This window comes from Ceratotherium simum, chromosome 9 (genome assembly GCF_057802395.1).
Source record: "Ceratotherium simum simum isolate JZ-2026a chromosome 9, ASM5780239v1, whole genome shotgun sequence".
Lineage (NCBI taxonomy): Eukaryota > Metazoa > Chordata > Mammalia > Perissodactyla > Rhinocerotidae > Ceratotherium > Ceratotherium simum.
The window spans coordinates 33,397,775-33,414,346 of NC_141908.1; the positions used below are offsets into that span (position 1 = coordinate 33,397,775).

The following is a 16,572-nucleotide window of genomic DNA, read 5'->3' on the forward strand; positions in this document are numbered from 1 at the left end:
GTATAAAAAGACAGAAAATTCCTGGCCCAATAAACACACATTTATAAGGTGCTTATTTCAGTACAAAACCCTGTACTAAATTCTGGGGAGAGCACAAAAATTGTTGATATATTTCATAAGTATTTGTGGAATGCCTACTATACGCCAGGCACTCCCTTATAAACAAAGGATAAATAAAGTAGAAAGAGACAAAATTCTTTCCCCCAAGGAGACTACATAGTAGGAGACAAGAAACCAACAAATTGTACTGTGAAATGCTGTCACAAAAGAGAGGGCATAGAGTACACAACAGGGGCCCACACAAAACCGACTGCAAGGATCAGAAGCTCCCAGGGTTGTTTTTTAAAGAAAGCCATGAGTATTGGTTTCCTAGAGCTGCCATAATGAATTACACAAAGTTGGTGGCTTAAAACGACAAAAATGTATTCTCTCACAGTTCTGAAGGCTAGAAGTCTAAATTCAAGGTGTTGGCAGGATCATGCTCCATCTAAAGACTCTAGCGAAGAATTCTTCCCTGCTTCCTCCAGTCCCTGGTGGTGCCCAGCCATCCTTGGCATTCCTTGGCTTGTAGCTGCATCACTCCACCCTCTGCCTCTGTTGTCACATGACATCTTCCCTGTCTCCTCTGAGTTTCTGTGTCCTCTCTCTTTCTTATAAGGATGCCAGCCATTGAGTAAGGCCTCACTCCAATCCAGTATGACCTCATCTTAACTAATCACATCTGCAAAGAGCCTATCTCCAAATAAGGTCACATTCTGAGGTTTGAGGTAGATGTGAATTTTGAGGGGATACTATTTAACCCACTAAACCAGGCAAGAAATGACATAGGCCTGATGTAACGTAGTGGCCATACAAATGGAGAATAGAGGAAAGAGAAGTCCAGAACGACTCCTTGTTTTCTAGCCTGAGTAACATGTTGGTGCCAGCTCTGAGATGAGGCATTCCAAGCAGAGGGAGCTTTTCTTGGAGTGTTGGTATTACCAAGTTCTTAGAATAATAGCTACAATTTTTGAACGTCTATTACTTAACATGATTTCTAAAACTCACAAACCTATGAAGTAGGTACTATTTTCAGGTTACAGCTGAGAACACTGAGGCCAGAGAGGTAAGGAACCATCCTAGAATCATTCAGTTTTTAAGAGGTGAAAGGTGAGAGAGAAGGAGTCAGAAGAGAATATGGAAGAGAGCCCACTCGAGTTGAAAGGGTTTTTCTTTTCCTCAACCAGTATTTATACCAGGAAATGGTCCTAGAGTAATAAAATCCAGGCAGGATAGTTAAGTTCCTTAAATTACAGACTGTCCTTTGGAAACACCATACATTGTCACTAACACAGTTTACATGGAGAAATTCACAAAGCAAATTAGACATTTCCTTCCCTCTACACCTTTGTATGTGTAAGTCTCCTATCAAGGAATCAAAGAATCTTATCCATCAAATAAAAGTTGAAAACTAAGCTGTCAAAATTCAGCCGTCCCTGAACTTGGCGTCCATCTACCAAACCAAGAGCTGTCTTGCCCTCCTTCCTCACCCCTTCATTGGACGAACACCCATCATTGGCTCTCAGCCTCTAGGAAGATTCTTCTGACCCTTGTCAAAGAAAATTCCTCAAAACACAGAAAATAAAAGCAAAAAATAATTATATGACGCCTTAATACCATACCTGACATGCTCCAATAAGCCCACTTCTGGGTCATCTCTTTTGGAGAATGTAACTTGGTTCCACTTACTATCATAATTGCTTGGAGGAATGACATCTTGAACTCTAAGTTAACAGTCTAACTTCTAAAAAAAACTGATAAAGTGTGATTATTTCTTTTTCCATCTAGCAAAGAAAATAACCCCCCAAATCAGTTTTATAGCACTATAGGACATGGATCAGCTTTGTTTCTAGTTTAGCAATCTTTATTAACATGCTTTTCCTCGCTGATTTTTTAATTCCATTTCTTATGTTCTTTTTGAATCAGTTTTCTCATTCTGCTAGTTTACTTTTCAATAATAAGGTAAATAAAACTTTGACACATTATCTTTTTCTATGAGAATTATGCTAATAAACTGGAAATGACTAACATACCCTAAGTAAGAATTGACCCCCCAACTCTACCCCAAGTATTTCTCTAGCAGCACTATTGTAACGGCTTGTTTGCCTGCCTTCTCTGCCAGACTAGGCAGTGACTTGTAAGGAGTCAGTGAACATTTCTGTCTTATGTCCCACTGTTATCTCCAGAACCCAGTAAAACGATTGTCTGCAAAAATTCCCGAATGAATTTCTTACCCAAATGCCTAAGAGCCCTTTCTCCCACTCTTCTCCTTTGTCATGATCTTAAACTCCTACATCTTCTTTTTTAACTTGATAATGGCTCTCTTTACTACCTGCAGCCTCTTTGAAAAGTATCACCTTATTATCTAATTAAATGACAGGTTTTTCTCCCAATGGCAGACATACAACAGGGTTTAGGCCTGACAATAGGACAGAATTCACATCATCTGCCTGAGCATCAGTAACCTTCAAAAATAAATTTTAATAAAAATCACTACGACCACTTTGGGGAAAAACTGTCAGTTTTTATTAAGGATAGAAATTGGTTACACAATTAGTGTATTATAAAAAAAGTGCTGTTGGGCCGGCCCCGTGGCTTGGTGGTTGAGTGCGCGCGCTCTGCTGCTGGTGGCCCAGGTTCGGATCCCGGGCGCGCACCGACGCACTGCTTGTCTGGCCATGCTGAGGCCACGTCCCACATACAGCAACTAGAGGGATATGCAACTGTGACATACAACTATCTACTGGGGCTTTGGGGGAAAAAATAAATAAATAAAATTATTTAAATAAAAAAAGTGCTGTTAAACTCCCAAATGGATAGCAATATGTAAAAACATCTGAAATACATAATCTTCTCAAGCAGAAGATGCTATATCCACGCCTGTAAATCAATTAGTCAATATCTATCAGATCATGAAATGAGCCTCACTATTCTGATCCAGCTCTTTGTTGAAAGACTGTTCTACTAGTATTAAATTTGTGAGAATAATGAGAACCTTGGTAGATATCAAATATAACTCTGCCAGTTATCAATTCATTGACTCGGCTTTAAATTCATCCTGTGTGCCTACTCTGTAAAAATGGATCTGGGCCCTTTAAATACTTTTCCTTTTTAACAGACAGGATGTTCAGCTTTCTCAGTAGAGGGCTGGAGAGACACTACAAGAGGAAAGAGTCTTGTTCTTGCTTCAGTGTTCAATTGGCCGGCTACTGGGAATCTAGCTCCTCAGCAGAGGAAGCTTCCCCCAGAACCCAGTTTCTGCAGCACAGGCAGCTTCTCCAGGGTCCAGCCCCTGGCACACAAGGCCTCCCCAGTGCTCAGCACCTGGAGTGCATGGTGGCCAGCAGGACCCAACCACTAGCAGCTCCTCCCAGGCAACCCCCTCAGGTATTTTGTAACGGAGTGCCCCTGGTGAGATACCCCTGTGAAGAGATTCCTCCAGTACCCTAGAGCATGGATTTCCAGCAAGATCCCCTGGCACACGCCCTCCAGCAAGGTCTAGATCTCAGTCCCGGGGAAGGAGGGAGGGTGGACTCCTCCTTGGGTGATCTATCTGAACTGCTCCTTATATCTGTTATTCCTGTATTTTTTAGGGTTCTCTTTATTTTCTTACTAGTCAATCCCTCATTATTCCAAAGCCTGTTATAGTTAACAATTCTTTATATTAAACTTTTCCTGTTCAAATTACTATGTGCCTTCTCTCTCCTTGATTAAACCCAGTCAAAGACAAACTCCTAGAAGCAAAATAAAAATGAACACCTTTTTAATTTAAAGACACTTTATTGGGTGCTTGATATAAACCACAGTTTCCCATGACAAAAAGTGTTATTCATACAGATATGAAATATTGTATTTAAAGAAATGGAAATTATTTACACATTTGGGATTGAGATGGCTAAGAAAAATGAAAGCATAGAGAGAGATTGTTCTTACGCTTTTCTACTAATATATACAGTTCTAATCATCATAATCACATTTGTTTACTTTGAGATGAGCAAGATGTATACATTGTATTATCCTAGGAGGGGGCTCTGAGGTGGCCCAGACACTTGAAATTGGCTTAATCCAAAACCACACTCAGGGAAGTCACAAACAACTAAATGACTAACAAGGTGTGGCTTCCCTTCTTCAGAATTTTCAAATCCTTCTGTCATCTTTAAGGAAACATTTCTCAATTGTTTAAGCAGAACTGTGAGAGACCACTTCTATAAAAGGGAGAGGTACAGTACAGTAACTACGAGCATGAGCAAGTTACATTACATCTCTGAGCTCAGTTTCCTCATCTGTGAAAAGGGGATAAAGATTGAACCTATCTCGTAGAGTTGATGTCAGGACTGAATGAGGAAAGATACAGAAAAGACTTACAATCATGCCTGGAAAATAAGTCTTTGCTATTACTCTTATCATCCTTGATCTTACTCATCCAAAGCTGTTACTCTAACAATAATACAATTATAAAATAAAAGGGGGAATAAAAAAAAAGATGCTACACTTTCTTCATAATTTTAACAGGAGAACCAACATTTTATGTAAGCACTTAGGCTAAATAACCTGCAGTAAAAGTGTCCTGTATGTCCAGTCGCCTTGTACCAATGGGATTTAGTCAAGTAATGATTACCTGCATCAGAAATACTCTCCATCTAAGTAGCTTCTCAGGTGAGTTTTAATTCTATTTGGAGTAAATGCAAACTTTGTAAATGTTAAGAAACTGGCAATGGTGTAATAATAATCATCCGAACTTCTCATATGTTAGAATTTAGAGTACTTCTTTTTGTAAGAATTTGGGGTTACAGAGAAAGAGAGATTTCTTCAAAGTTTAGTGAGACTTTCCTCAAAGTTTTATACCTTAGATATTATCTTTGTAGTCAGATAGACTGGGTTTAACCCTAGTCCCATTCCCCGCCAGCTGGATAACCTCAAACAAGTGTTTTTAACTTCTCCAAATCCTAGTTTCTTCCCCTATAACATGAAGATAGCAATGCCTACAATGAAGGATGGTTGTAAGGATTAAATGAGATAATTCGTACAAAGCTAGTGTCATACATGGCATTGTCACTGCAAAGTAAGAGAAAGCAGCAGCCATGATCATTACTATTGCTGAGATTATTACCTAACTTTTTGCCTTATTAATTTCATGACCTCTTTTTTAAACAAGTAAACATCAGAGGAAGATCCTATAATGTCAACATGTGTCTTATAAGAATTAATCAGAACCTGAGGGTACTTTGAATTCAGTTGTTCACATGCCAACTTAATATTTCTTTTCTCTCTGTTTTCCTTTCCATCCAAAATAATTGTCTCTTTTCTAAGTTCAAAGTGAAGAATATGTGAATATTTCTCAATGAGCTTTTTTACATATGTTTCATCATTTGGATGAGAAATAGCGTGAGAACTTTTTATACAAATTGTGGTAATTTCACCATCCACTCTCTCCTGACATAAAACATGAAATTTTTTCAAAGCTCTTTCATAATATCCACACTTCTTTTTCAGGTAAAGGAAAACATCTGTGTCGAGAACAAGCATTTCTCCACTTCCACTAGTCTTAGATACTGAGGACCTGAGTGACTCCGAAGAAATACTACTTCCCTGTAGACTCCTTCTGGGGCTCTCTCTATTCCACTCTTTCCCCTCACTGATAAAATTCCTGTTTTTTTCTAAAAGAGAACTTGCTTTTAATAGCAAAGATTCTTTGAGCCTCTTGATAGCCAGAAATGATCCCTGAACGGAGATTCTTCCACTGGGTTCCAAATGACTGAAGCATAAAGTTGGGATTTTCCTTTTCAGGTCCATTACCAGACTTTCTAGAATGACTTGACTCCGAAAAACAGAAAGATCAAGGATAGCCTTTACAGAGCTGAAGACCTACAATTAAACAGAGAGAAATTAAAACAGCACTGCCTAGTGGAGGAAACTACATAAACACATTCTTTTTCTGGCACTTTCTCTGTCTCCTCAGCAGTTGCCCTAATCAGGCCCCAACTGATCAGCCCAGACTGGCTTTTTGCACCATAGCAGCCTATCAAAGGGATCCCACAATCCCATCAAGACCACAGTGTTCAATTTGGGATTCATAGTTCCTCACTGCATTCCCCAAAACAGAGGTGATCAAATATTTTTTAGAGGCAGAATGCTTTTTTGAAACAAAGTCTTAAGCAGAACCCATAGATATAACTATTCTGGTTCTGCTCTGTGGATAGAGGTCCCCCTAGAGAGCCCTCCGAGTTTGAAGTTTATCAGATGGCTGCACAGAACCCCAGGGTTTCTACAGAATAAAGTTTTAAACCAAAGCTTTGAATTTTAACTTTTTCCTCTTATTTCCACTTTTCCTGCCTCTTCAAACCTCCTTTTTAATGTTCATCCTAATAGGATTTTTTTTCCCCAAATAAGTCTTTAGGTAGATACATCATCCATGACAGCATAAAAGCTCACTGTCACTTTAAAAGCATCAAGTGGGACAGAGAGAAACATGAGAACAGACCAGGCAATAACCAAAAAACGTCAACACACAGGTTTGACCTTTAACACTGACTCAGGTTAGGGAGTTTGCCTTTTCTTTCCGAGAAGTCACGTTGCTTTGTGTCTCCTATGTAGGAAACACTTTACAGAAGAAATGAGATCCAGGGCTATCAGCACCCCTTCAGCATCACATCTTACCTCTTCACTAAGATGAGAGACTGTGAGTGGAGTGGGTACAAACTTCTTTACTAGACAGTGGTTCTTTTTTCTGATGACATTCTCTGCAACTAAGTGGAAACACTACCATCAGAAATGTTTGTGGCATGACACACTAATCATCATTTTAATTAATAATAATAGAGACGTTCGACACTATTATTTAGAATGCCTCAAATTTTTTCTATATTTTTCCTCTAAATTCAACATTTAAATAGTTTTCCCTTCTACTTTAACACATTAAAATGCATTTTATGTGTAAATATGATCCTAGTCGTACTTTTAAAAGCACATATAGGTGTATATATATATATATATGAATAGAAAACAAGAACCTAAAAGTAAATCCCCCACTCTGTTAATTATGGCCATGAGGAGACTTCATCTTCTTGAGTCCAGGATACCACACTGTCTTGGTTGTCCTCTAATCACTAGCTGACCTGCTCAGCCTCCTTTGCTAATTCTCCTTCTCTTCCCATTCTCTAGGTGTTGGCATCCCCCAGGCCTCAGGCCTCACACCTCTTTGCTAACCTACACCCACCCAGTGGGTGATCTCAACAATTTCCACGGCTTTAGGTACCCTCTCCACATGTACCACTTCCAAATTCTATCTTCAGCCTCAGTCTTTCTCCCCTCTGCCTGTGGAACTCTCTACTTCATTAACCCAACAGGCGTCTCCATGACCTTTGTGAAAATTCACTCTTGATAACTGCCCCTTCCCAAAAGTACTCTTCCTCCAGTGTTCTCCATCTCAGAAAATGACACCTAACCCATCAGCGAATCCTGAATACTCACCAGTTCTCAGTAACCTGCGCTCCTACCACCCTAGTCAAAACCAGCGATGACTAGTAGCTCCCGTTCTTCCCACGGTTGCCACATTGGCCATCTAAGAAAAGGCAGTCACATTTTGTCAGTCCTCTGCTCAAAACCCTCCAATGGCTTCCCATCTCACCCAGAAAAAAATCCAGACACATTGTCTTGACCTATGAGCTACTTAACATAAACTGGCCCCAGCTGCCCATCTAGCCACATCTCCTATTACTCTCCTCACTGCTCATTCCAGCCACACAGGCCTCCTTGCTGTTCTTCAAAACATCCAGCATGCTCCCTCCTCAGAGAATTTTTTCCTAGTCCTTCCTTTGGCCTAGAATGTTCTTCCCCCTTATCTGCATGAATCATTCCCTCACTTCATTCAGATCTCTGCTCAAATGTCACCTAAACAGAGTATTTCCCTACCCACTCTATCTAAAGTAGCACCCTCTATCACATTCTATCCCTTTATTCTTCTTTATATTTTTCCATAGCACTCATATTATATATTAACATATAAATAAATATATATAAACATATATAAGTATGTAAGTAATATACAGATATAAAAGTAAATAAAGCACTCAACATATTATATTATCATTTATTTGCTTGTTTATTATCTGTCCATCCCCACAGATATATGCTTCATGAAAGAAAACATTTTGCCCATTTCATTCCTTGCTGTATCCTCGAGGCCTAGAATGGTACTTGGCAAATAATAGGTGCTCAATAAATATTTGTGAATAAATGAATGAGTGAATCATCTTTTTCTCTGAGGAACCAATTCAACATATAAAATATTAACTTGCAAAAACACTAGGATGCCCTCAGAGAAATAATAAGGAGCCCTTCCCGCCATCCCTTACCTGAACATCCCCATTGAGAAGAAATGGCTTAACTAATGGTGACAGATAAAGTTACTGATAATCCATATCTCTTGGATTTCTCCCTGGACCCTGTATTCCTTCAAGCAGAGCAAAGTTTCTCTGCTCTTACTCCCAAGTGTTACTTTCACCTCCAAGATGCTGGCATGGAGACTCGTCTTTCTTGGGCAATTTATTCTGCCAGCCACTAAGCTGTAAAGAAGGCTGCCCCTCTCCAGGAAGCTGGAGGAGTGAAGATGCTCTGCAGACCCAAGTTCTTCACCCATGTCAGGGATCGGGGTGGGGAACAGAATGGCTCACACTGATCTCAGTTCCAAGCCATATTTCTCCAATCCAACTTTACCAGTAATAAAGCAGGTACTATATTAGAATATCCGTTTGTTGGTTTGAACAAACAGAAGCAAATGATATAGTTATACAGTCATATGTCACTTAATGACAGGGATATGTTCTGAGAAATGCATTGTTAGGTGATTTCGTCGTTTTGCGAACATCATAGAGTATACTTACAGAAACCTAGATGGTATAGCCCACTACAGACCTAGGCTAAATGGAACTAATCTTATGGGACCACCATTGTATACGAGTTCCATTGTTGACTGAAATGTCGTTATGCAGTGCATGACTGTATTGTTGAAGCCATCTCAAAATTCCCGAAGTAGTTATCTTGTTTGTGAGATTATAGATCATTTTTGTGGGCTTTTATTTTTTTTTACGTTTTCTACAATAAAATGTATCACTTTTATCCCAAGATACAGACGGATTGAAAATACAGAAAGAAAGAAGTCTTCAAGAATTTGCCAGTCACTAGCAACTTTATCATAAGCCATTTTCACATTATACTCTTCATATGCAGTACTGTGCCACTTTTATATTCAGAATAGAATAACATTTTAAAGCTACTTTAAGCTTTACCAATCCCATGAACATTTTAATGAAATTCAATTTTTAATTTCATTACAGAAGTATTTCTAAGATTACAAAAATTTGATTTGGAAATACCTTTTTTTTCTTTGAATGTTACATATGCAACTCCCTTGGTTCTTGTTGGATATATCACATCTTCAACAACTCCACCCTCATTCTTACTATCTTGGAAGTGAATCTTCACTAATGTGGCCAGTAATTGAGCATTAAAAACCGTTGCAACCGGAAGACCAGCAACTACAACCGTTCTTTCAGAAGCTTTAGATTCCCTGACATTCACCATTGATGCCTGTAAGAGAAAGGTTACTCTTTAAACATATAAGATTCTACTTAATATAAGCAACATCACACATCAGTGAGAGAGGTTATTTTATTTAATAAAGGTGCTAATATAGCTGATTAGATACTTGAAAAAAAAATATTAAAGATAGATCCTTGCCTCATGCCATATACCAACATAAACTTTATGTGAATTTGAGAATTACATATAAAAAGTGAACCTTTTATTTTTTTTATAAATGGAAAACATTCGTTAATATTTGTCTGATTTTAGAAATGCCTAAAAATAATAGAAGTCACAAAGGAAAAGATCAAGAGAAATAAATTTTTTAAATTAAAATTTTTTAAAAAGTCAAGCTAACCACAAAATATGGTACTTTGGAGATGGCTTATGTTTTCTTGATTGTAGAATCCAAAGTACATAAGCTAATAATAAACACATCCTGTACTTTGTTTGTCAGAATCAGGAAAAAGTCACCATAAAACAATAAAACCCTGGCAATAATATTTGGACTGCAGTGCAGTAAATCCTGCCTTCCAGCACATATCTGGGATGGAATGCAAACACTGAGAGTACATGCTATCACAGACTCTGCCACCACGCCGGGCACAGAGTACCAAATGCAAGTAGATCCTTGCCTAGGCTCATGCTCTTTGAACTTCCTGTATTATCCAGTTAAGGGGCTTCTATTTAAATGCTTTAATTTGTTCCCCAGCCCCATTTAGGAAAGTGGACCTATAAGCTTCCCCCAATGCTTATATAGTTAGTTCAGCCTGATTCTACCAGAGATCAGATATAATCTATCCTAAATTACCCTCCAGGGGAGGACAGGATGTCTCAGGGGCCTGAGTAATGGTGAATAGACCACAAAGATGTTTTGGGCTCTCAGTTCAGAGGACTCTGTACTCAAAGCAGAACTCCACTGGGGACAGGCAAACTACATCTGACCTCCCAGGTCAAGAAGACAATCTAAGTACACACACAGTGTCCTGTCCATCCCAAGAGCACCTTAAAATGAAAAAGTAACCAAGAAAAAAGGGGCTCGTTCTGCTCAATGCAATCCAGTGCCAATCAATTGCAAACCAGTCAATGGTTATGAAAGGAAAGTTTATACAATTAGCTAGCACAATTGGAAGATGGTGGACTAGTGTCCTAAAGAACCATCTTAAAGTCATACAGAATCTTGAGGCAGTTACACAGGGGAAATGGGTAGGGAAGGAGGGGGTTTAGGGACGTCGATCATCGAGTGTGACGAACTTCAAGGCACCTCATTCTCTCCTTCTGTCATTTGTGACGGGTACCAACACAGAGTTTTTCTTTCTGGAGGTCATCATGTTCCTGGGGAACTCAGAGAACAAAGCTATCCTTACCACAGCTGGGAGATATACGTAAGCAAGAGTCACAGAACTAGCAGATCATGTATTTTGCAAAAGTGAGAGGTGCTTAATCATCTAGGCTACGTGCAGGCTAGAGTGCATTCTCAGAGACCAGTGAGTCAAGGTCATAGTTACAATATTGTTTCCTTTCCATAAGATGGCTTCCCTCATGCTAACTTAAGATCTAGCTTTTACAAAAGTAAAAGGATGAAAAAGAGAATAAACCCAGTTAAGGGAAGCAATCAGCATAGGAAAGCTTTCAACAAATTACTGGAAGACCAAAAATACACACAAGAATGTGGAAGGACAAGACAGTGGGAAGGAGCTAACCCAGAAGAGGAAAACGGGATTGCAGGAAAACCTTCAGAGCAAAACCTCAGAAATGAAAAGCGCCCAAAACAGAAAGATCAGTTGCAAGGCTAACAGCAAAACAGCCACTCCAGTTGTCTCCCCACACTCCCTACCTCCAATGCACACACACACACACTTGAGCACATACCATACTTACTACAATGAAGGCAGCTGGGCCACAACCTCAGGGAAAACACTTGAGGATTATTTTACTTTAAAAAAAAAAACAACTGAACGAACATTCTAAAGAGAATCTGACCTGCTAGTATGGGTGCTGGCACCCCAGCACAAGTCCCCCCACCCCTCTGGCATTCGAAGGGACCCTAGCCTAAAGATCAAAAGCAGACCAAAGTGTGGCATGATTTGGAGTAAATTCTGGAATACCAGAAAAAAGAGAATTCATTTGACCCAGCTGCTAGGAACATTTTCCTTTAAGTAGAAAAAAAGAAAATACACATGACATTGGACCAAACAAAGAAAACAATCTCAGCACACTGGTAGGCCCTGCTGTAAACAGTGTTTACTGCTTGCCTAATAATGTAAAGACTCCTACTGGTTTTAACTTTTAGACTAATTCTGTTAAGTCTTCAAAATACCAAAGACTTAAATATAATTACAGAATAAAATGAAAACATTCAACTCTGTCAATGTAAGAATAAAAGCAGAACAGAAGTTGAAAGGTAGAAAGAAGAATAATCTCCTCTTATATTACAGGGAATCATATAATACTATCAAAATTTTAAGTATATAATGGAAGTTAAAAAAATAATCCATAAAGTTTAAAATAATATTAAAACTTTCAAATTTGGAAGGTGGGAGAAGTCCTCAGAGGTTACTTGAGTGAAATCCTCATTTATCATAGTAGGAATTCAATAGAAAATGACTAAAGTCAATGGTGACTCCCTCCAGGTCATGCACCCTCTCAGCGGCTCTTTGGTATTTCATTTGGTAGCTATTAAAATAAAGTGGCAAAAATGTGCCTGTCTGATGAAACAGTGTTTTTAAGCTCACAGTCTGCAACTGAATTTCTCAGAATATGCAGTATCTTGTCAATTAGTTAATAACAAATACAGTATGCCTGGCAATATGCTGGGTACCACAGATGACATATACAAACAAATAAAGCATGCCCCTTGCCCCAAAATTCAGTATCCCCACAAAAATTTACTGAACTTTTATTATGTGTGGAGCACTTGGAGAGGCTGCAGGATTACTAACATTAAAAAAAAAACCCTATCTTACAGGTGAGATACATAAATAAATGTGTCACATACACATACACAAATTATGAGACACATAAATAAATCATTTCAACAGAGCTTGGTAGGCACAAAAAGAGGGACACCTATTTCTTTACAAGAGGAAACAAACCAACATCCAACAATTTGAGGACATAAAACCATTCACAGTAAAATGCTAAAATATACAATAAATGCCATCTGAGATTAGGAAGCAAGATTCGTTCTGGCTAAAGCAGTCAAAGCCTTCATGAAAGAGAGGCCTTGAAGGCTGAGGTCGAATTTTAATGAATGGTCAAATTTAATTTAAAATGCAAAAGAAAGGGCCGGCCTCGTGTCTTAGCGGTTAAGTGCGTGCGCTCTGCTACTGGTGGCCCGGGTTTGGATCCCGGGCACGCACTGATGCACTGCTTCTCTGGCCATGCTGAGGCCGCGTCCCATATACAGCAACTAGAAGGATGTGCAACTATGACATATGGCTGTCTACTGAGGCTTTGAGGGGGGAAAAAAAAAAGGAGGATTGGCAATAGATCTTAGCTCAGAGCTGGTCTTCCTCAGCAAAAAGAGGAGGATGAGCATGGATGTTAGCTCAGGGCTGATCTTCCTCACAAAAAAATAAAATAAAATAAAATAAAATAATAAAATAAAACAAGACAAGACAAAATAAAACAAAATAAAATAAAATGCAAAAGAAGAGTTCACAGCAAAAGCAAAGGGACAGAGGGGTGGGTGATGAACATGGCTCGTGTTGAGGCATATACAACAAAGGGAACGTCTCCTGAAAGTGAAATCCGTAATAATCTACTGGCTGTTTGTTACAGAAGGTACTTGTAATGGAGGAAAACAGTTTCTTAAAATATTCAGGGACAACTAGATTGCATAGGAAACAATAAAAATATATAAAAGTGTTCCTCCATCCTAGCCCCAAGTGGTAAGATGTAATTATCCCAAATTGGTTCTTCCTAGAAGAGGAAAAAATGACGAAAGAGATTTTTCAGATTTTCACGGAATTTTACTTCCCAGGAGATTCGTCTTGATTCACTATACACCACCTGGCTCTGACAGTCCACAACAACCTCAACGGGTAAATAGCTAGTGAATTAGCTTCCTTTTTGCTCTTCATCAAAGAAAAACTTTCAATTTAAATTCAGCAAATCTTACTCCACCTCTGCCCTCATCAATACTAAGACCATAATTCTTTATTCAAGTGTCTACATTTAATTTATCTTTTAAATGCAAGGACCTTCCCCTTGAGCCACTATTTTTAGGAAAGAGAAGGTAAGAAAATTATGGCAGTAAAGGTATGGTCCTGTTTTCTAAGAACTGACTAATTTTTATGAATCATCTAAGGAATTTCATTTCAATGACCTGCCAGTATTCTTCCTTAATTTTCTTTCTTCAGTTTGAGACAGTATGGCAAACATATAATTTTATTGAAGTTAATTACGAACAAAGATGGCTACTAATCTCTTCTATCCACAATTAAGAAGAAAGAGACGTCTAGGAGACAATCCTTTCAAGAGTTACCACACAGAGATACAGGATTTTGAAAGGAGAGCAGCATTTTGGCCAAGAGGTATTAAGATGATGGCATTTTCCCCGGATCAATGATACATTTTATGAGACTTCTGACCATTCTATCAGAAAACAAAAAGGTACAAAGAAAAAAATGTGTTTACTTTTGTAAGGCACTATTGAGAAATAATGAGATTCCTTCACTGCGTTCGTTTCTATTTCTTTTCTTAAAACCAGTTATTTTCACCGACGTTGTCTTTACCGCCACCCTGTAAACAAAATCGTATTTGCATCTCACGACTGCTCTTGCACTTCTGAGACCCTAGCATTTCTGACCAGAAATTGAAGGCCCTGCCACTGCCTTCAAACACTTGGAAAGAACACGGAAGACTAACCCTTGAATTTGCTGACTGTTCTTGCTAGTCAGCACAGAGGGTGAAAACACAGAGCCCTTTTATCTGGAGGAAAAACTAAGGCCGCAAGAGAGAAGAGTCCCCACTAAGGCAGACAAGACATGAGGATGCCTTCCTAACTTGCGTCCTTGGCTCGAATCCTTCTTATTGGCCCTTTTCAAAAGGAAACTGTGGCCTCCATTTCTGGGTAATTTTCTCTGCTCTTGCTCCCCAGGGGGTAGGACAACAGTTAAGCCCTAACACAGCCTGCGAAGCGACTCCTCCACCAAACGGCTGTGTCCCTGACGACGGGGCACCGGGCGCGGGAGGTGGCCGCGCCTTGCGCTCTCTGGAGCCGCGCCTCGCCCGCACAGGCTGCGGTGAATTGCAGGCGCGCGCCTCACTGCCGCCCCGGCAAGTGCGGAGAGGCAGGGCGCGCTCTGCTGGCGGGTCGACCTGCGGGGCGGACCGCTCTCCGCCGGCCCCGGGACCCTCCGCGCGCCGCTGGGGTCAGCCCCGCACCCTCGCGCGCCCCCGCCCGGCCTCGCGTCCTTCTGGGGGACCGTGGCCACGGGATGGGGACGACCCTGCCCTGCAAAATCCAAAGCAAAAGCAACTTGCCATGGCGGAGGAGAGACGCGCCCTCAGCGGCCGGCAGCGCCCAAGTCGAGCGGAGCGCGGGCGACCGGGTGAGGGCCCTGCAGGCAGGTTTTGGTTTCGGTTTTTTGTTCCCGTTCGCTAGGAGATAAGGCGAGAAAAGGGCGGCCCCTCCACCCCAGCTGGCTGTACTTGGGCCTGGTGGCCTCTGGGGTGGGAGCTGGGACCTGGGACGACGGCTGCTGCCAGCGCCTGCCGGGACGCCCTCGCCCTCGGAGGTTTCGCAACTTTTGAAACCACGCTGGAGAGAGGCCGGGAGGAAGGCCCCGCAGTATTTCGGGGCTTCTGCGGGGCCTGTGTCTGTCCTGTGCTCAGTGAAATCTGGATAGTCCTTCCTCCACCCTCGTTATCTCCCCAGTCGTTTTCCCACCACACCACACTTGTTTCTCTTTCTCGTCACCTGCCCAGCCCAGCCCAGGGTCGGTCGTGGGCCGCGGCCAGGAGCGCAGGGCAAAGGATGAAAAGTGCAGCGTCCCAGCGAACAGACAGCTCACCATCTTGTCCGCGCCGAGCTCGGACTTCTGAGTCTGGCACCTACGGGGACACACGGAGTCTGCATACATGGCTTCAAAGTCAAAGAAAGCATGAAGTAAGGCAAGTGGTTGGCAAATATAGAGAAGCTGAATTCCACTCCTAAATAAAGAAATACAAATTGAAATCATGAGATCTCTTTTTTCCATGATGAGATTGGCAAAAATTAAAAAGTGTGATGATACCCAGTGTTAGCCAGAGTGTGAGGAAGCATTATGTTGCTGCAAGCTCAGATAGGTGCAAATATTTCCAAGGGTTTGGCCCCTTTCAAAATGTAAAGTTTAAAAATGCACATATCCTTAGATTTAGCAATTCCGCTTTCAGAACTGAAGTTATAGTGCACAAGTGGAACTAAGATATTGTACAGAAATTTTAATTGTGCGTTGCTTGTAATATACATAATATTTTTTAAAAAACTGGAATGCACCGATTTAATCTATGAATTTGTTGTTAGTACCATCCAGTTGATTCCAACTCCTCGAGACCCTGTGTACAGCAGAGCAGAACTCTGCTGGGTCTGGCCAGGTCCTTCTTCCTAGTCTGTCTTAATCTGGAAGCTCCGCTGAAACTTGTCCACCATGGGGGACCTTCCTGGTATTTGAAATATTGGTGGCATAGCTTTCAGACAGGTGGTGTGGTTTCCTGACCAGGAAACAAACGCGGGAGGCAGCAGTGAGAGTGCTGAATCTTAACCACTGGACCACCAGGCTGGCATGAATAATCCATAATCCGTGAATAGAGCTATTTATTATATGGCAATGGCACGTCTATAAGCCTAAAGCTATGAAGACTGTAAAACAGAGCAAGGTAGTTCTATATGTAATTCTCCAAATTATGTTCCATCTTCAGATTCCTATACCTAAAAACCCACTTGAATGTCCAATAAACACCAGG

General features: G+C 40.6%; 1 protein-coding gene across 3 annotated transcripts; it reads right to left on the reverse strand.

Annotated features, from left to right (window-relative positions):
• Window positions 1-3,805: 3,805 nt before the first annotated feature.
• RBM43 (RNA binding motif protein 43) lies at window positions 3,806-15,914 on the reverse strand. Of its 3 annotated transcripts, none has more exons than XM_087435186.1 (4): window positions 15,642-15,914; window positions 9,414-9,627; window positions 6,697-6,785; window positions 3,806-5,904 (listed from the first exon to the last, which is right to left on the reverse strand). In XM_087435186.1, exons 1-4 carry the CDS (start codon window positions 15,825-15,827, stop codon window positions 5,146-5,148), a joined length of 1,248 nt encoding a protein of 415 aa, XP_087291312.1. In that variant the 5' UTR covers window positions 15,828-15,914; the 3' UTR covers window positions 3,806-5,145. The 3 variants fall into 3 exon arrangements, with proteins under 3 accessions (XP_087291312.1, XP_014637910.1, XP_087291313.1); XM_014782424.2 differs by lacking the exon at window positions 15,642-15,914 and adding an exon at window positions 15,112-15,331; XM_087435187.1 differs by lacking the exon at window positions 15,642-15,914 and adding an exon at window positions 14,263-14,817.
• Window positions 15,915-16,572: the final 658 nt, after the last annotated feature.